Below are 21743 nucleotides of genomic sequence, written 5' to 3'. Positions count from 1 at the left end.
ACTGAAAAAACCTAACCTTATTTTCTGGTCTCTTCATGCTGAACTGTCTCTCTTGGGTTTTCTTTTTCCAGTTTTGGCTGTGGGAGGTTACATACAGTCACGTAAGCCCCTTACAGTTAATCTGGTGCCATTTTTGGCAAGTACTTTACTGTATATAGACAGTCAACATTGTCCCTCAAAGGGACTGCTGACTAGTCCCAGCGCATTACAGCGCCATGGTATTACCTCTTCTTAACAACAGTCTTCAGTGTGTTTCTAAATTGAGGCAGTGATGCAGTGTTTGTTGCCAACAGGAACAAACTATTAAATTGCGAGAGTCAGTCAGTGCTTCCTTATGACTGATGCTGAACTGTGTTAAGTGCTGTCAGTGTTGCCTTCAACTAAGATTTGTTAATGTACAGTACTATAGTCAACATCACTGATATGAATGATTAATGCACTTGAAACACACGCTGAGTAAGACCTAAATGTTGGGCAGGTACAGGGAACTTACCTGTCACCTTTCTGTCAAATTCTGACAGAAATTCTGCAACTCCTATGTGACCTTTAGACAACTGTATTTTTTAGCAGCTGCTACTCACTAACTCAACTCAAATGATGCTGTAACTTCAAAGGGCTGTTGTTACCATCAGCTAGAAAGATTATGAGCACATGGTCATCCACAACCAGAGGACTTTTTCAGCACCCATCTAATAGAAATCAGCTCCTTACTTAACTAATTATTGCCCTTTTACTCTTTAAGATATATTGTTTTTTGATGTGCATAATGTTATGTATTTTCTTGGAAGCACTGTTCAGTATCAGCAATACCTCTGTCATACGGATAATGTGTCTGACTCAAGTTAAATAAAACAATGCTAATTAAATTCAAAATCCGGTCTGACAGCCGGCATGGAAAATGAAAGCGAGCTGGCAGTTCTTAGAGATGGAGTACATCTTGCAGTTTCAGTGTCTGTCACAGCATCCTTTCCAATCCACTGCTTGCATAAGCAGAGCATTTGGTAGAACTGGTTGGAGAAGAAAGAGGAACCAGATCAGCATTGGACAACAGTTGCTGTTTCTGAGAATGACAAATAAAGGAAACTACTCTTAAACAAGGGAATTTTGGTACTAATAATGGGGACGTTTTGTGGTTTTGGTAAATGTTATCAGCCCTCCATCAGAGATATACTGTATCTTCACCAAAGCTTGTGCTCTGACGAAGAGCTTAGACAATATATATTATATGACAATATATATTTTTTTAATTGCTCCAACTAAATTTCAGTGAAACCTTTCTGATTCCTTTCAGCCAAAGAAGTCATGAATGCATTGCTCAGTTAAGCAGTAATCCATCCACTTTCGCTTTTCAAAGCCTACAATAGAAAAACTAAAATATTTCTATATTCTAGTGGACTCATTATAAGGGTTCATATTGCCATGGTTCAATGGACAGTTCACCCCAAAATCAAAAATACATATTTTTCCTCTTACCTTTCCTCACACCAAAACAATGTAGATGGATAAATAGCACTACAGGTAAGAGGAAAAATATGTTTTTGATTTTAGGATGAACTGCCCCTCAAGTTGGTCAACCACTTTGGTCCGGACTGAAATATCTCAACAACAATTGGATGGATTGACATGAAATTTTATACAGATGTTCATGGTCCCAAGACAATGAATGCTGACGATCCCCTGACTTTTCCCCTAGCCCCAAAACGAGGTTGACATTTTTGGTCTTTAGTGAAATGTCTCTAACTATTGGATGGTTTGCCATTAAAATTGGTACAGATATACATTGTCCCCAGAGGATGAACCCTAATGACCTTGGTGAGCCCCTGGCTTTCCCTTTACTGCCACCAGCAGATCAATGTTTTCACTTATCCAGTGAAATATCTCAACATTTATTGGATGGATTGGCACAAAACTTTGTACAGACATTCATGGTTCCCAGATGAAGTCTCCTACTAAGTTTGGTGATCTGTCGACTTTTTCTCTTGCACCAACATGAGGTTGACTTTTGCGGTTTTGAGTGAAATGTCTCAACTATTGGATGGATTGCCATGAAATTTGGAACATTTGTGTTCCCTTCAGGATGAATTTTAATTACTTTGGTGTTCCCTTAAAGTTTCTCTAGCGTCATCATCAGGTCAAAATTTTAATTTGTCCATTATTTTGGTTTATAACCAAATACTTGCAAAACTGACATTCCCATCAGCCTCAGTTGCACTTTGTGTTTAGTGCTAATTAGCAAATGTTAGCAAGATAACTCACTAAAGTAAGATGGTCACTGTGGTAAACATCCCTGCTAAACACTAACTACTAAACATCAGCATGTTTTCATTGACATTGTGAGCATGTTAGCATGTCGAAGTTAGCATTTAGCTCAAAGTAGTGGTATGATACTGTATATCTTTCAATTGTGTGCTGAAGAGAGCTCATAGCAATATTAAGAAGAACTGATTACAGATAGAGGTTTAAGTTTATATTGCATCAGATTGGGATGGACTTATGTCTATTTGTTTTATGGGGGCTGCGGTTGGTGGTCAGCACATTTCTGCTGAATAGTTAGAGGTAGAACAGCAAATATAAATAACAGCTTCCCACAGAGTTATATGCTCCAGCTAATGGAGAAGGAGGGAAGTAGAAGGGCTGAATAATGGGCGATGCTCTAGGAAGGCAAAAATAAGAAAGTGATCATAACCATATGGAGACAGCTTTTTGCTGAAAGGGAAGGAGTGAACAAGAGAGGAAGGAAAGTTTAGGGAGGGTGACAAAAGGAAAAAGGTTGGGACAAGAGAAATAAAGGGCAAAAGAAAGTAAATATGCCTATCAGAGGATGAAAAGATGATGAAAAACAAGGAAAAAAAACTGAGTATTTGCCAGGCAGCTCACCTGTGTCTAGAAAGCTGTGTTTTCTGTTTGGAATCTGAAGAAAGAGATAGGGCAGGGGCTGAGGGAGGAAGAAGAAAAGAGACTGGAGGAGAGTGAGAGAAAAAGGAAGCAGTCTGCTGTTTCACACACTGGTGGTGAAGTTGAACCCCTTGCAAGAATTCTCCTGGCTATGTCCGCCATCTGGAATGTCGAGTCACTTCCTCTGTCTGCCCTGCGCTCTAACGGGGTTGTCCTCTGCCTCTCTGCTCCCTCCCTCTGCTCTGACAGCACTCTGAAGAACTGCTGGAGACCACACCAGTGCGGACGGGACTCTACTGACAAGACACACACGCCAGCACACAAACATCCAGCATGAAAACGAGACCCCCGGAGTAGCCCACATCCAACCAGGCACACTCTAAATGGAATCTGGGACTGGAAGAAGCAAAGACAACTGCAGTCATCAGCTGAACTTTTTGGAGGGTGTTTCTATTCCCTTATATGGCAGCAGAGCTTGGAAATCATTTGAATTAGTCTGGTTTCTGTTGCATGCCTGTCTGGTTTTAGTGCTGACTGAGTTCCATCTGGTATGTTTCTGTCTCTGCTGTGTGCGTGTGTGAGTGTGTGGGTGCCGTGTGTGTGGCTTGATTTGTTTGTTTTGCCATTCTTGGTTCTTATTTTCCTGTTGTTTGCATGTGGGGTTTTTGTTTTGGAACAGGAGGAGGGCTTGTGTTTTTGGTTAAGCTAGAGGCACCGTCATTGCCTCAGGGGTGGCTGTCTCATTCAGGCTGTGCAGCACCTCTCGCTATTTTTCCTCTACCTCCTTCCCTCTCCCTCCCTCACACTGCTATGATGGTCTGTGTTTGTTGGAGCAACACACCCACCTGGGTGCAGCAACTTGAAACCAAAAACTGAAACAGGGTCTCTCTACTCAAGGATATTATCAGAAAGTTAGAAAGTTGGAGCTTCTGTTGAGGAGCAGGCTGTTAAAGAGGACTCGCAATCCTCACAATCAGCTGGATGTTTCTTCTTTCTTCCTCTAATGCAACAGGATGTGTGACCCAGAAGCTACCATCAGGGACTCAGGAAGTGCTAGCTTATATAGACAAGGTGTGGGGTTGTCTGTTTGACACTTTGATCATGAAGAGGAGGATCATGGGAAAGTAGAGCACTGAAGTAGAGCACTCAACACACTGGCGCTGACAATTTGAATGACAGACCACCAGCGTCATGCCATCTGAGCAAGTCTGACGCAGTAAACTTGCGTTAAAAAATTGTGTTATGTCAAGTTCATCACCTCATGTGGATTATTTTTATGAACATATCTCACTACATTGATTGCCATGGCTGCGGCAGCATGGTATCATCGCGACATCAGCCGTGTGCACGCAGAGGACTTGCTGGCACGGGCAGGGAGGGATGGCAGCTACCTAGTGAGAGACAGTGAGTCTGTGCCAGGAGCCTATGCATTGTGCCTGCTGTGAGTATACACATAAACACCCACGCACACGCACACGCACATGCACATGCACATGCACATATTCACCTACTTACCTATCGCAATCAAACATAATTTCCTATCCGTGGTACATTTTGTACGAGCACCTGCGAGCTGTTATTGTAAATGTATTTCTAATTGTACAGCTCTTGTCAGTAATGCTGTGTAGATCCCAATTTAAAAGAAAAGGAAAATGCAAAAAATGCCAGGGAATGTGACTCTCTGCACTCACCAGAAATCATTTTTATAGAAGCTATTAAGTGTTACTTTATGTGTTCCACCTCCTTGAAAATATTTAATGAATGATTCACTCAGGATGTCTTGAGTAGTAAATGCTGCCGTATGAGAGAAGAAACAGAAAACAGTTCTACTTTATGTAAAACCATACCTAATTACCTAATCTTGTGAAACTTTTAGATTTTGGCATATCGGATTGGAAACTATTCATAAACTCAACATTTCTGCAGAATGTCCCCAGCTGTAAATTGATTCAGCAGCTTCACTCCTCCTGTCATATCCATCACTTTCACAATCATCTGCCAGCAGACAGCAAAGAATGGCTCAAAGTGCTGTGTATGGGCCGGGCCAATCTCACACATTCACCCTCTCCAGTCTGTCCTGTCCGAACACAGTGCATCTCAGCCAGTCAAACCCTGGCTCAGGACTCCCTGTTTCCCCTCTTACCCCTCATTCTTCCCTGGGGCCCCTGAAGGAGGGCGGGAGCTCCAGCGACCGCACTACGTTGACTGCTCATCAGCCTGAGCCAGATACATTCCTGAAAGCTGAGCCCCGGCCGCTCGCAGTGCTCCCTCTTTCCCTTTGTTCTTTTCTCAATATGTCATTCCCTCTTTTAGTTTCTTAAATGTCTCTACACATTTGATCTGTATTTAGTCATTCTGCTATCATGGTTCCCCTTTGTTCACGTAATACACAGTAGCTGACTGATACAAACCGCCATTAATCTTTATGTGCTGCCTGAAACAAATTCCTATGAAGTGACTGATGGAGATGATGATCTAAGTGTCTCTCACACATTGTATAACTAAAAGAAGCCACATCATTAGTGGTCTGTAAAACAACTGGCGCCTTGTTAAGAGAGTTACATTGTCCTTAACTACAGCTAGACATCTGGTCCTTATTTAAACAATACATTTAAGTATATTTTCCCTTTTAATGTTTGCTCAGAAGTGTGTTGTAGTAATTTGCAATGCCGTTAATAACAGAGTTATTTTTGGTTTCCAAAGGTTCCAACGTCATGTTCACACCTATCGTATTCTTCCCGATGCAGACGGCCTTCTAGCAGTTCAGGTTAGTTTTTATTGCCACATGACACTGAATCCTCTGCCTGACAAGGAAGCAGAGGAAAGAGAAACACAATAGATGTCTGAAGCCTTGGCACAAACTGTACACACATAGAGAAACACAGCCAGTCAGATGAAGTTAGAGGGATCAAACAATGGTTTGTTATTGCCTGTTTTAAGGAGAACAGGAACATGTTTGTGTATCCTCTCTGTACAGGCTCTGTTACGACTGCAGTAGCCTTGTTGTTTGAATGGCATCTCTGCCATGTGGCTGCATGCTTGCAGCATAAGCTCAGCAGCACAGAGGAGAAATTGTTTTTATGTCTCAGAGATTCCTACTCAACCCACACACTAGGTCATTGACCAATGGGCATGCTTATTTGTTATGTGTATGTATGGGGGTGTTTGTATTAGACATAATGAGTCTGTTGGATGTGGCAGAGTTTAAGCCAGTGATGGTATGTGTCTGTTTTTGATACTCTGAGCAGGGGACCATTTAGTCAGCAAATGACCTAATTATTAGGCGATAAAAACACACAAGCACAAAGTTTGCAACCACATGAGCACACACACACACACAGTGGGTGAGTGAAAGCAAGAGTGAGAGAAATAAACATTTTCAGGGCCTAAACCACAAATCAACTGTGGCTTTTAAAAAAATAACTATGTCTACATATTAAAGTCCAATAACCAGTTTAATAATGATTGTCTGGCAGTGGTTTTCAAGCCATTGACTTGGAAACATTCTCTGCTTTCAAATGAAGACCTTAAACTCTGTTGCTATTTCAGTTGTTTTTCCACTGCCATCAGTATAAACCTCCAGTACGTATTTTCCCTCACTGGATTTGCTCCACTAACTCACAAGTCGCATGCTTGCCTTTTTGTTTTTCCAAGATGGCCATGGAGATATTTTGGGGCCCATTTTGTCTCTCACTGTCTCTTATTCCTTGTCATTTCTTTTTAATTGCTTTTCAAGAGATCGTTGTGGTACAAAAAATACTATTTGAAGTGTTCCTGGCAAAACAGACAGGTAGCTCGGGCCAAAAAAACACCACACCGCAAAGTGAAAATAAAGACTTCTAAAAAGTGGGCACAGGAAAAGAGCTTGCTTGGTATTGTGGTCTACTGTGTACCATGTTGATTTTGTGCATGCGACCGGTTGTGAGTATGTATGCACAGCACCTGCGTGTTTATTTAATCTTAATTTTTGCCTGTACTGCTTTGAGTGCCACTGAAGTGTAGCTATGCAGGTTTTTGTAGGAAATTTGAGAATAAGCTTGCTTGTGCTTGTGGCTTAAATGTGTGAACGTATGCATGTAAAAACATCCATTATTTTTTGGGGGGGATTTTTAGACTGACAGCCAGAAACATGACAGCCAACTGCTGCTGGGGCCTAAAAGTAGCTGTCAATGATGTTACCTCTCCTGTTTGGTGTAGGGCAGAGCTTTCTAAATCCCCACTGGGACACTTTTTATCACAGCAAATCATCTGTTTGTGCCTTTTTCTGTCATGCAAATAAATACTTCTGTTTTATTCTACCAAGAAAAATTTCAGCGGGGGGTATACTTGTATACAAGTTAGAATTGGGCAGTTATTTAACTTTATGTTCAATTTAATGCATATAACACAAGATTTAGACATTAAATTATAGCATAAGAAGTCTTCCCAGGGTATTTTCAAAGACCTTATGTGAAAGAGTGACGTTGCAATTAAATAGAACTTAGTGAGCCCTTGACACAACATCTTGTTTGAACACATTCATAGCTGTATTTGTCATTTATATTTGTTTGCTTTGTATTACTCAAAACAAGGTTATCAAACTGCTATGTATATATTCAAAAATGTGTTTCTGAATGCAACATCATGTGTTGCGTGGTTGTGCAGTATATGTCTCATCATCTACAGTACATTTGTTTACAGTTTCTGTGGTCTTTCCAGTTTATGTGCATGGCAATGATAGACTGTTAGCACGCATACATGTTCATGCGATTTGTACAGGACATATATTGATATCTGTCATGTATGTCTCACAGACAACACAGGGGGTGCAGGTAAACTGTTTCCGGACTCTGGAGGACCTGGTGTTGGGGTACCAGCATCCCCACAAGGGCCTTGTCACTCCTCTGCTCTACGCTGTTCCCCGTGATACAGACACTGGGGATGAGAGTTCAGGTGGGCCATCTAGCTGTTATCACAACAAATCATATACATATATGATACACCATACCATGAATTTGTGCAAACATAATAAAATAATACATGCCTATTAAAAAAAATGTTATCCAAAGTCCACCTTTCAGGGCTGCGATATTCATTGCTAATTGTTAATGTTTGATTTTATGTTTCATGTATGCACAGATGAAGAGAAGCTGCCTCCACTTCCAGCCTCAGTCAGCACAGTGCCTTTCATGGGACCACCAGCAAAACCAGCCCCTAATGCCCTATTCCTGGATAAGTTGCAGGAGCTGAACACATCCAGGTACGATTATCTGGCTTAAATGCAAAACAGTTACCAAATGCCAAAACTCGTTGCATAATGCCTATCTATGCTGCATGTATAGCTTTTCTTAACATATCTGTGTTCTATTCAAGATCTGCTAATTCTGTGACAATATCAGATTTGTGGTGTTACAAAAATGTTAGCCATGTGTTATGTTCACTTCTAATCAACATTTTCTCATTTAAATATGCACCTGGTGGCAATCAAGCATAGAGAAAACAACATGTGAAACACTTTTCACTCTTTTGATTTTTTGTTTTGTTTGGCCTATTAATAAACAGTGTCGATATAGCATCTGCTGTGTGCTGAACTATTGCTCTTGGTCTCCTCTATTTCTCAAATGTTTCAAAGAGGGTTGCTAGCAGATAAAAGCAGAGATAAGAGCAGAAATGGCTTGCCCAGTTTATAAAATACTACAGTCTGAATTCTGCCTATTTTATCCTGTTCACAGTACTGCGGGTGAGGTGATTGGTCTACTCAATGACTACCTCTTCAGTGAGCTGCCTCTCGACATTGAGAATGTGCATAAAGGAGCAACAACTTTATCCCACCTCAAGCGTACTCTGGGTACTGCCTGCCAAGGCCTAAACAGGTTAGCATGTTTTTGCTTTTATTGTTAATGATGAACCAAAAGTGAAAGCTAGGAGCAATTTGAAATGTATGGACTGTAATGATGCAGTATACTGATAATGCAGCATATTTTTATTGTTTACTAAATATATGCAGTAGATGCTCTGCGCTAAAATGGATGTAAATAGGTGTTTGGTCATTTAACAAAAGCTGTGTATTGATCCGATGTACAGTGAGATTGACCTGACTCTCTCAAGTCTGGAAACCCTGGCCAAGGTCTTCGACCATCCTAGCTGCTCTTTAACACACAGCAAGGCACAGGTACAATACAAACCATGCAGTATGCTTTCCGAAGAATAGTAACTAACTTTAATTAAAATGATAACCCAGTACTGTAGGGGATAAAGGTGCATTCTTATACCCCAACTAAATGCACCTTTTGTCTTGTATTTTTGGATCAAGGGCCCAGAGATGGAGATAGACAGCCTGTTGTTTAAGATTTCAGCTTTGGTCAGCCTCCTTTCTTCATTGGAGAAAAAGGTATGTTGAGTAAAAACGGCTGCTGAGGACTTGAGAAACTCAAATTCTAGAAAAAAAATAACACAGTGATGGATTTTCTTGATTATTGCAAGAAGTGATAATGCGTCAATTTCTAGCAATATTATTTGCTTATAGACCATATGGTCAGTACATGGACAACAAAGCGTTGATGAGGTTTACACATTGACAGATGAAAAACAAACTAAGCTTGTTTGTGATGGGCAACACCAGTTAGATTGTAACACTGCAAATTCTCTGTTTATAAAGGTATTAAAAGCATTACAAGATGCAGTGACCAATCACAATCTGGCAGTGCAGCCTAACCCACCCCCTCCTGAACCTACACCCACCAATGTAACACCTGTCAAGAACCATGCCAGACAGCTGCCAGTCCACTCCTTTCAGGTAAATCAAGTTGAAAAAGACACTTCATCTTACAACCAACAAAATTCTGTAAATGGCCTGTTATTCAGTTACATTTAAAAAAAAAAAGACAAATCAAACAACTGATCTTTGACTATGTAAATGTATTAAAAGTTGTTTTTCTTTGTGTGACCAGGTGAGGATGGTGAGGTATGGCAGACAGACAGTTTCTGTGGATGTGGACACAGGAGTGCTGCTCTTTGACAGGAAGACTGGTTCATTTGGTATAGAGAGGGTCTCATATGACAGAAGTAAGAAAATATTTGCTTTTTAGTGCCCATAACATTTCTCTTGCTTGCAATTATATTGTATAATTGTCTGCTGCCGTGTTTCTTGTTTATCAGTCCTTCAGATTGTCAAGTTCCAGAGCAGTCCGGCCAAGGTCCGCATGGTGGTCGACAGTCACCACAGCACACCACGGGAGATGACGTTTGAGAGTGCACGGGTAAGGCAAGATAATAGGTTTTATTATTAATTGAAATCCAGTGTCCTTTCCGATAATTCACTGAGCGACTCTCGTCTCTTTCAGAAACGTGATGCCTTCTGCCAACTTCTCCAACTGATGAAAACTAGGCACTCCCACCTGAGTGAACCTGACGTGGTCTCTGTGTTTGTTGGCACCTGGAATATGGGTAACCATAAATGCGATGACTCTGACTGTCAGGCAACAGAAGACTCGCTAATGTGTTGAATTAGAGGGAGAACGTTTTTTTTTAAAAATTAGTTGTGTTGTTTTGTGTCCGCAGGAGGTTCCCCTCCTCCTCGAAGCCTGCAGTCTTGGGTGACCTGTTGCGGTTTGGGACACACCCCTGATGAGTCGACCGCCTTGCTCCCTCACGACATCTATGCCTTGGGGACTCAGGAAAACCCCCAGGGGGAGAGAGAATGGACTGAACATATCAAAGCAACTCTTCGCAGCTACACTCACATTGACTTCAAACAAGTAACCCCCCCCCTTTCCAACTTTCAACTTCAGCTGGTGATTCTTATGTCTAAATAGCTACCATATTTCACAGAAGAAACATTCACAAATTTACATGCCTAAAATAGCCCAAAAGCAGTAGTGTTTCCGTCGCCTCGTGTCGTATAGCTCTTGATCTGGCTAGAGTGTGCATTTGTTTTGGAAGAAAGATGCAACTTATTTTTAATACTATGTTTCTTTTTTAAACACAGCTGTTTGCATGATTCATAGCGATGAGGTAATGTATATATCTGTGATTATGTAAGAGTAATAACTGTAAAATGACGACGGTGAAACAAAGTAATGTTTTGTTTTAGTACCGTTCATACACCTAGGTTACGTAAGCCTATAGCTTATCTGCATTGATTTGACACATTTCTCCAAACCAAGATGCATGTTGTTAAAACAATGAATGCAGCCATATAACTCTTTCTTACTACTTTAACTATACATTTTCATTGTTTTTAAAACTCATCTCACTTCCCCAAATGCTACTCACAGAATCAGTGTTCATGCTCTCAAAACATTTACCCCGCTGTCAAATCAGATTTGCAAAGGTTGAGGTTGATGAGAAATAGTCACATGGTAACTTCTTTGTGGTTTCACTTCAAACAAAAAACGGTAAAACACGAGGCTTGCATTTTAGAACAATGTATAATTCGTCTAATTTGTTGAACAAGCTAGTTGAATATCAAGGATATTTCAACAGACAACTATATAAAGCATACAGCTTTAAGTCTACTCTGTAATGGTGGGGTCAACCCTAGTTTAGTCTTACAAAGCTTGGGTTTTTTACATCATGTAAATCGGTGCTTCATTCATTTTATAGTATTGTCCATGTGAAAAGATGAAAACACTTTCTTCAGCATTTCAAAGGACATCCACCCTCAGGTAAAACTGTTAAATATTACATTTGGTTGTGTATATTAAGTGTGAAGGAGCACAAATTTTTCACTTTAGGAAAGGATTGTGAGAGTTTCTGATATTTTGTCATCAGTGTTGGTGGGAATGTGAATATATCTGAAAATATTCTCTCAATGATAGATTATAGTATTGATGTGAGTATTTGTTTTTACAAAGATGTGATCTGAAATGAAAACAACACTTCATCGTGCCATCGAACTGGTCTGTTTTGCAAAATGAGGATCTGGTTCAGTGGCCGTGTTAACTGAATTGGAGCCTGACTTTATAGAAATGGTCAAATCAATTGAGAAATCTGTAATTATGTGTTTGACTAGTTGGAAACTCTTGTCATCTATTTTAATGCGGCACATCGTCCTGTAGGTGGCAGTACAGTCCCTCTGGAATATGAGGCTGGCTGTGTTTGTGAAGCCGGAGCACGAGAGTCGCATCAGCCATGTGAACACAGCCAGTGTGAGGACTGGCTTGGGCAACACATTAGGTAAGCTGCATTGCATGATCTCACCATCACAAAACACATACAAAGCAAATACAGAAAATGTACAATAGCATGGCTAACCGCCAGAAATATGTATTTCTGTTGTTTCAGGAAACAAGGGAGCTGTTGGTATCTCCCTCTTCTTCAACGGAACATCTTTTGGGTTTGTTAACTGCCACCTGACCTCTGGCAGTGAGAAAGTCCTGAGGTAAATTGTGTGTATGTGTGTATACATATGTGTAAGACCAAGTGTGTGTGCTCCTGTTTCATTCCTACTTAGTATTAAAAACATTTATAATTGTCTCTTGTAATGTACATCATGTTCAGGAGGAACCAGAACTTTGTGGACATGCTCAGACTGCTCTCTCTGGGTGAGAAACAGCTCGGTGCCTTTGACATCAGCCTGCGCTTCACCCATCTCTTCTGGTGTGGAGACCTCAACTACAGACTCGACTTGGATGTACAGGTCGGACCAACAGTTATTATTTCTTTTTTTAACATAGTGTTCTGATTTAGCACCCTTGAAGACGGGTTTGATAGTACATGTGGCATAATAGTCAATTGAGAAATTCCAGACATTTATATCCCTGCTTCTTTGTGGTCCTCACTGACTCCAGGACATCCTGAAACATGTATCTAAGAGAGAGTTTGAGGAGCTCATGTGTGCAGACCAGCTGACCCGAGAGAGACACAAGAGGAAGGCCTTTCTCAATTTCAGTGAGTTTCAGTTTGCTATTGGCCTTTGTTCTATATTAAAAATCTATGGATATCAGACAGTTATTGTATAAGCACTTTACTGCTATTTTGCAATTACAAAATAAATAACGAATAAATAAATAAATAAAATTAATTATGAATTGGCGCTACCTTTTCTTACCTCACTCTGTACTCATTCTCTGTTTATCTTGGTTAAGAGGAAGAGAAGATTGCATTTCCACCCACCTATCGGTATGAACGGGGCTCTAGAGACTGCTACCTATGGCAAAAGTACAAGAGTTCAGGAGTGAGTAATTTCTTGTCACACAAAAGCACCTCAGAAAAACAGGATGAAGCGTACATCAAAAGTTTTGCAAGCGCGGAACAGAGGATATATGCCCACAATTAAAACAATAACTGCACCTCTGAGTAGCTACCAAAAAATGTTAGGCCACGGCAGAACCAGACTCAGGGTGGGCGGCCATCTGCTGATGCCGGTTGGGTTGTGAAATATCTCAATATCTACTGGATGGATTGCCATGGAATTTGGACATTTATGGTTCCAATTAAATACAGGATCTAAGTACAGCCTCACAGAGCCGCTAGCATGGCTGTAGACTAAGTCACGTGTGTTGCTGTGATTAAATGTTTTTTTGGAGCCACTCAGTGCATTAATTGCTGTGTTAATATCCTTCACATAAAGGTACCTATATCTTATTTTGTGTCTTAATCATTTTTCTAAAGGACATTTTCCAGTCTGGTGTTGTCATACTTTCAGGATGTAGGTTTATTGTGTTTTAGACTCTGATGCTAAATATATAATGCATACTGTACAAGCAAAGTACAACAACAAAGAAAGACCTTTGAAGTATTCTAAGTATACAGACTCACTTCTTAAAATATTTTCATGTGTAACTTAATCCTATTTAAGGGATCTATAGGGATAGTTGACAGCAGCTGCCATGACCACTAAAAATAGGAGGTCAAGAATTAACCCACAGTCTAAAAAAGCAGCGTCTGGCATAACAGGAATGAAGGCACCATTCACTGCATACAGTACAATCTGTCAATTTCATTTGTAGACAGACAATTATACAATATGTTGTTGATTTATACCTAAACCTGTTTCTGTAGGTGCGAGTCAATGTTCCATCATGGTGTGATAGGATTCTGTGGAAGTCCTACCCAGAGACACACGTCATCTGCACTGCATATGGTAAGATCTGGAGTTTAAAAACCAGTGGTGGACAGTACCTAAATACATTTACTCAAGTACTGCATTTAAGTACAAATTTGAGGTACTTGTACTTTACTTGAGTATTTTCTTTTCATGCCACTCTCTACTTTTACTCCACTACATCTCAGAGGGAGATATTATACTTTTTACTTCACTAAATCTATCTGACAGCTTTAGTTACTAGTTACTTTACAAATTAAGATTTTACATACAAAATATATGAAGAGTTTATAAAATATGTTTTGTTATAAATTAAACTACCCAACAGTATATACAAGTACAGCTGAAACGATTAGTTGATTAATCAATTAGTCGATTGACTGAAAATTAATTGGCAACTATTATGATAATTTAAAGGTCCAGTATGTAACATTTAGGAGGAGCTATTGGCATAAATGGAATATAATAATTAGTGTATAATCACCTGAAAATTAGAATTGTTGTGTTTTCATTACCTTTTAGAATAAGCCTTTTAGATCCACAAAGGGAACGGGTCCCCTTCCACGGAGGTTGCCATGTTGCACCGCCATGTTTCTACAGTAGCCCAGAATGGGCAAACCAATCAGTGGTTCTAGATTGGGCCTTTGTATTTTGTTGTTTTTGATGGCATTTCACACTATTTTCAGAATTTTTACAAACCAAACAATCAATCAATAATGGAGAAAATAATCAGCAGATTAATCCATAATGAAAATAATCATTAGTTGCAGTCCAATACAAAATAGTTCAAAATGAGCTCCACCTCAACCAACTACAACAGTAAAATCCTGCTTTTACATGAATACATGAGTAAAAATGATCTCTGATATAATAGTATAACAGTCAGAAGGGACACTTTTCTTTCTGCATTGAGTACTTTTACTTTTAATACTTTAAATACATTTTCCTTATTATACTTACATACTTTTACTTAAGTAACATTTTCAATGCAGTACTTTTACTTGTAACCGAGTATTTTTACAGTGTGCTATTAGTACTTTTACTTAAGTAAAGGATCTGAATACTTCGTCCACCACTGAAAAATAAAAAAACTACTTAATTCAAAAAAGCTTTAAGTAGAAAAGTAAACATCTAAGTAAAGTACAAACAACATGTATAAGAGCAGCAAAAAAAGGGCAGTGCTTAAGTCTTGACACAGCCAAAGGTTTTGATGCAGCATTCTCAAATTAGATATCTGTGGTCATTTTTTTCATTTGTTCTATTGTAAAATAAGTGCAACCTACAAAACGAATAACCGTCAACCCCTACATCCTGGTCTGTGGTCTATAAAGAAACAGAGTCATTTCCTCTCATTCAGCCTGGGCTTCTGTTTCTGACTAACCTCAGCAAACTATCAAAACACAACAAACACTGGGTAGTAGCAAAACTACTCTTTGTCTCCTAAATTATTCTTTTGTCACAAATTATGAAATACTGCTGACAGCTCATCTGCCTTACAGTGCTGTACAATCATTTTAGCTACAGTACATATAAGATATTTAGTGTTATTATTGCAGTTATAATAATAAACTCATGTGATTTGTCTCTTACCAGGTTGCACAGATGACATCTTCACAAGTGATCACTCACCTGTTTTTGCCACGTTCCAAGTGGGAGTGACATCACAGTTCAGCTCCAAAACAGGTGCCGTCATTGTTGTGGCCCTTTGGACACAAACAGATGGAATATGACTGAATCCCTTCATTAACTGAACAGTACTGATATGCATCTGTCTTGCACAGATATAAATTCAAGCATGGAGAGGGCCTGGATAGAACTTGAAGGCATCGAGGCCATTGTGAAGACCGCAAGCAAGGCAAAGTTCTTCATTGAATTTCATTCGTCTTGCCTTGAAGGTATAATGTCACATTTAAAAAGGCATTTTATAGAAAGCATTATGCAGCATAGTGGCAAAAAAAATGTGTCATTAATGTCTTTCTTTGCAGAGACACGACGCTCGAGTGAGAATGACTCACAGAGCTGTGATGTTCCCGGATTTCTCAAACTGGGCTGGTCCATCAAACAACTGCCAAAGGTTAGAGGCTCAGTCTATTTGGAAATGGCTGAAAATATTGTTTGCTTTTTCTAGTCAACTTATGACTTGTTTGTCTGTCATAGCTTCTTCCAATCATGTCCGACTTGGAGTATCTTCAGGATCAGCACCTGCTGTTGTCTGTCAAGTCATGTGATGGGTTTGAGTCATACGGTTGGTCACAGGGCAAATTTATTTGATTTCATTCATAACGTCCCTCTAGGTTGGTTACTTTGCTAATGAGTGACCTTAAAGTGACAGTTTATCCACAAACATGAAATTAATTATTTTTATTGTTCTTTTTTTAACTCTTACCACAAGTACTTTCTACTAATCATTTAGTAGTTTTATTATGTTTTGATATGCAGTTTTCACCTTGAACTTGAAATCCATAAATTAGTATTAAAAAGCTTAGCAGCAGCATCTTTTGAAATGTCAAATCGACAGTTTCAGTGACACTCTTTTCTACTGAGATACACTTGCAGTTTCTTCATCTCTATTCAAAAGGAAAAACAAAATAACTATAAATATATGGATATTTAATGATTACTGTATTTTGAGGCACTGAATTGAGTGTTTTTAAATATACATTTTATTCTAAGTGCTCCAAATCATATGCGTTTGACCTCCAATGTAGTTAAACTGCAGTCAGTATGTCCAAAACTAAGGAAATTGTGTCAAAGTCTAAGGAAATCATGCTGAAACTATCTGCATGGACAGGTTGCACTCTACAATTTGTTGTGTTTCAGGGGGAAATGTTTCATTGATCTAATAAATAATCTTTTTAAAAATCTTTTTTTATAGGCGAATGCTGCATGGCTCTGCGCTCACTCACTGGTGCGTCAGAGCAGTTCGAGACATTTTTGAGTCACCGAGGCGAAGAGATGGGCTCCATAAGAGGACGGGTCAGGATCCATGTGCCCAAGGACAGACAAGGAACGCGGGAGAAGATCTACGGTGGGTCAGCTGGAAATGGTCCTTTCTTACCCTCTGCCTTGCTTGCACTATCACTTCCCACTAAACTTTCATCTTCACTGTCACTGCATTTTTTGACTCTTCTGTGAGTCTCACATTGCTTCCTCTATTTGGTTCCTCAATGATCCCTGGCTTGGCTTTACACTTGCTGGTATCTATCGGCCACTTCCTCTTTTGCCTCCTGATTGGCTGGCCCTGACCAGATGCATCCTGAGACATTGAAACAGGAGACATGAGTATTATGTCACCAGGTCAGGCACTACAACAACACACACAAACACCACTGTGCTGTGTGATTGCAAACTGACATAGCATTTGACCTACACACAACACACAGACTTTGAAAAAGTCATTACAAAACATTTGTTCATTTCCCATGATTTTACTTTTTCAGAGTGGTTCTATTTTGAGAAAGATTATAAAGGTCCTGGGATGGGACACATGTCTCCTGCATCTACACGGGTCCCAATAAACAGGTGAGGACCTCTTCATGTTTCTGAGCATCAGTGTAAAGCAGCAGAAAGCCTTCCGCTCTCAAGGAATGGTTCTCTAGAACTCTGAATTGTGATACAGTAGAGATTATCTAAATTATATAAAAAAAAACTATGAATACTTTTTTTAATGCAAAGGTTAAACAATAAGCGTGTGAAGCAACATTTTCAAACTCACGTGTTTCACAGTCACTGGCATTTTTGCCAGTAGGCAAAAAAAATGGCTCAAATATCTTGAACTGGCTCAAATGCAACATCATCAGGGAACTACGCTGGTCAATCAAATACATGCAAGTGCACATTCCTTGTAGAGAACACGATGTGAAAGGTGTGTTTCTACTGTTTCCCTTGCAACTATTGACACGGAGGATATATATATCTCTGCATGATAATTCGAGAGCTTTAAAATCCTGTCTCAGTGTTATGAACTGCTGTGTAGCATTTTGTCATAAGCCTTCAAACTCATGGATGTCATACTAAAACTGGTTTCCCTGGATTGTATTTAATTTCATTTCGTCTCACCGCTACCTGTAGCCACATGCCCACATCAACACAGCCCTGTGCTTTTATTTTTAGCACAGTGCCAGTTTAGGTCTGAACACCTGCAATGTTAACAGTGAATGCTAGAGAACATGTTACAAACTCTTGTGAAGAAAGTGAGTGAGAATTGAGGACACACTTAGTAATATAAAATTGCAGCTCAGTTTGCAAAATTCAAGACTTCTACGTTCATTGCAGGTCCTCGGCAGCTCCTCCCAAACTCACTCCGAGCAGCTACACCAATCCTGCCTACTTCATCTTTGAAGGTGTGTCAGTGGCGCGCAGGGTGGAGGAGGCTCTCCCCCTGCGAAGGGACCCTCAGGTGATCTGGTCTGGAAATGAGGCCTTGCAGCTCCCAAAACTCTCAGGACGTCAGGGCTTTGACAGAAGACCCTGTCGCAGATCAGACTTTACAGAGATTGAAATTCCAGCCGTCCTGCCCCAGTACACTCCAACCAACGACCTTCACACACCCCAAACCAACTCCTCCTATCAGCTTTTCCCGGCCAAAAACCCATCTCCCATACCTCCACCCTCAAGTAACGCCATGTCACAGTACCAGGAACAGACTTCACAACCCAGAGACAAATACCAAGGTAAAAATATTGTTCAAGACTCCATACTGCCCGAGAAGAACCTGAGGAACTTGTATATGAATCACTCTGCAATCATCAGGGAAAAAGCCAGAAGAGATCAACATCAGCTTCTCCCAGAAAGGTCCAATCCTATCCGGGCAGCCAAGGCACCATCAGCTTTCTCCTACGTCCCCACTCACTTAGCGCACTGTCGCCTCTCTGTTCCTTGGATGGTGGATCAGCAACCCCCTGGACCTACAGGAGACAACTCCCTCACTGCTTTGCAAATTGCCAAGTCCCTTAGCGAAGTTGACTTCTTCCCCACAGAGCAGAGAGGCCCATCCATACCCAACCAGAGGTCATGTTATAGAAATGGCCCTTCCATGCATGGAGATAGAGGCTACAGCTGGGAGAAAGAGGTAGGACACTGCTCTCAAAGACAGCTTTTAAAAGACGTGACTCCTGGTTCTCTGTATAAATTCTGTCTGCTTTATCTCAATGCAGGTGTCTGTCCTCCAAGGTGCACCAGAGACCGTGCAGGAGCTGCTCAGTACTCTGGGTCTTCAGAAATACACCCTGGGACTCAGCCTCAATGGCTGGGATGATCTGGATTACTTCAGGTAAAGCAATGATTTTGGATAACATGTTCCACAAGCCGTACTTAAGTAGGCTCAATACCGCCTTTCATAGACAGACAAAAATAATGTGATCATTACCACAATGTGGTTACTACAGAGACACAGAAGGCATTTTGCTGTTACTAGAGCCAAGAAATGTAAGTATGGACAAAGCTGAGGGAGCCCGCTGGAACTGAGTTTGGACATGCAAGGAGCAACCACCACACTACAGTGTGACAGGCTGATGTACTAATACCAACACCAATCTAGCAAATGCCCCCAAACATGCCCCTCTTTTAGTAATTAAATAAAATATTTAAAATCAAAATTATGACACAAATTAGGAGAGTGGAAACTGTTTGTAAAAAACAAATCTACTTTGTATTTCAAGTGAAAGTCACATCAATACAGTTTGAGTTGCCTTAAAGCCAACATCTAGCAGCCATTAAAAGGAACTGCAACTATGGGCATTTATACATCACCTGCATCCCTGAGACATGGTGGTTCCTGATATATATAGAGCACTTTAAAGCAAGCTCTATTATTTGCAATGTTAGTTGTAACCCAGTGTTATTTTCCACCACTGACCTACTTCACTCTGTGGTGCATTCACAAAATTAAAACATGAGAATACACAAACCAGGATAAAAAATATAGCACGCATGATATGAGTAACTACAAACATCCACCTCTATTAATTGAGCCATATTTGATTCCATTCTTTATGTGAGCAAGATTTGTTTGTAGAGATGACGTCTGTGTCCACAAGACGGTTTCAATAAGTTGTTCAGTTGTAGGCCTGATCAAATTACTAGCGTGCACGCTCATCTGAATGAATGACTAAACATGACTGTCAGTAGGGGAAAAAAATGCTAAAATAAATCCAGTCATGGATTTAATTTTTAGTGCCATTTCTCCTCTCCACAGTAGTATCACTGAGGAGGATCTTCGTGCTGCCGGAGTGATGAACCCTTCCCACCGACGCAGGATTCTCGAGAACCTGCCCAGGAACTGGAACTGACATACAGAGATGAAAAGCATTGATGGTATGAAGCCTCGTAGTCTGCCCAATTAGAACTGGAAGAAGTGTTAGAACTGAGATCTGAAAGGAGGACAGACTGATCGGATATCAATCACATCAGCTGGACTTTACCACAGCCCTGCCATCTTTTCATTTACTCAATCAGTACTGTAACAATAGTTTGTCTGTGTCAACACAGCAAAGGGAACATAGTGCAGGAAGTACTCGTTGCACAGCCTGCTTTATTCATCCATCCATCTTGACAGATATCGAAAGAGGTGGGTGACGTGAATAGAAACCCTTGATGTGCATCTCCAGTTACTGACACCTATACAAATATTGATTATGGTATCATGGTCTCATTGATTTTGTTTTAAATGACTTTTAAGTGACTATAAAAATATAGTCCTTCAATTTCCAGTGTTCACTGATGGCTAGTGTTTATCATTCACATTCATCCCTTCTACTGTGTGCTTTCCATTACTCTGCTATTATTGAGCCTGGATCTGAGCTTGTAAAAGCCCTCTTTTAAACCTATGGAGCATAAAATCCATAGCCGCACATATCTACTGGAACATTGTCTGTAAAGTTGGTATAGAAGGACCTGCCATATCTCATTTGTTTACTGTCTCATACTGTTGCTATCATGTCACTTAATCAGTACTTATGTCCACTGTGCATGTTTTATGCAACCTTTATCAAATAAAGTGCATAAAGCAACTCTTGACTGTCACCAAGCAATCACAGGTGTTAATTCATGCTGTCGAACAGCGGTGGAAACAGAGGAATCCCTTCTTCAAGTATGTTCCATTTCAGTTCTCAAATCACATCATCACACTATGCTGCTTGTATGTTGTTTACTTAATGCATATGGGTTTCTTTTGAGAAACAGGCAACATAAGTCACTACTAAGAGTAGAGAGTTTATAAAACTAGAGATACAACCGTATTTGTTTTACAAAATAAATGTCATTCATTGGGCAAATCTTTTCCACCATACTTGGCAAATCCATGACAAAAAGACGATGCTTCTTTTTAAGTGGCAGTCATGCAAGTACCAACACACTGTGTGTTACCAGTTAGGTTTAGTCAATCATCGTAGTCTTCATTTTTATCAAGTTACAACAAGTGTACGTATTTCTCTTAATTCAGTGTCTGATTTCTATTTCTCTGCAGTTTTTACACAATTGGTATTTTACTTGTTGAAGTTACTATAGAGTACTGAGTGTTTTCTTGAAAAGTGCATAGAGAATATTTCCTTAGTCTGGATGACTAAGAACCAATGCTTTTCCAATGTTAAACAACTTATGTAAATAGAATTACATCAGTTATATTTGTGAATAGAGGATGAATGGCATGATGGCCAACTCCATGAACAAACATGCGAGGGCTGTATTTGTCAGCTCAGTCGAATAATAGACCACTGCAGAAAGACATGAGACAACTGTGAATCTGATCTTAAAATAACTATTCCACTCATGTGTGTGAGAGTCTGTGTTTTGCTTGTAGCATTCAGTTGAGGTAGTTACATAT

General features: G+C 40.0%; 1 protein-coding gene across 2 annotated transcripts; it reads left to right on the top strand.

The window, feature by feature from the left end:
• Positions 1–2725: 2725 nt before the first annotated feature.
• inppl1b (inositol polyphosphate phosphatase-like 1b) lies at positions 2726–20952 on the top strand. 2 transcript variants are annotated; one of them, XM_044205513.1, is made up of 27 exons: positions 2726–4336; positions 5599–5662; positions 7689–7827; positions 8014–8134; positions 8607–8747; positions 8959–9046; positions 9188–9265; positions 9533–9670; positions 9825–9939; positions 10033–10133; positions 10218–10320; positions 10435–10631; positions 11934–12051; positions 12160–12256; positions 12376–12514; positions 12666–12765; positions 12963–13051; positions 13879–13960; positions 15515–15604; positions 15703–15816; positions 15907–15995; positions 16079–16166; positions 16797–16949; positions 17362–17443; positions 18197–18992; positions 19078–19193; positions 20121–20952. In XM_044205513.1, the coding sequence occupies exons 1-27, from the start codon at positions 4200–4202 to the stop codon at positions 20209–20211; spliced, it is 3666 nt and encodes a 1221-aa protein (XP_044061448.1). In that variant the 5' UTR covers positions 2726–4199; the 3' UTR covers positions 20212–20952. The 2 variants fall into 2 exon arrangements, with proteins under 2 accessions (XP_044061448.1, XP_044061447.1); XM_044205512.1 differs by having other exon boundaries at positions 2738–4336; positions 20118–20952.
• The last annotated feature ends 791 nt before the right edge of the window (positions 20953–21743 follow it).

Source organism: Siniperca chuatsi, linkage group LG8 (assembly GCF_020085105.1).
Source record: "Siniperca chuatsi isolate FFG_IHB_CAS linkage group LG8, ASM2008510v1, whole genome shotgun sequence".
NCBI classification, from domain to species: Eukaryota; Metazoa; Chordata; class Actinopteri; order Centrarchiformes; family Sinipercidae; genus Siniperca; species Siniperca chuatsi.
This window is presented reverse-complemented; position numbering and strand designations above follow the sequence as displayed.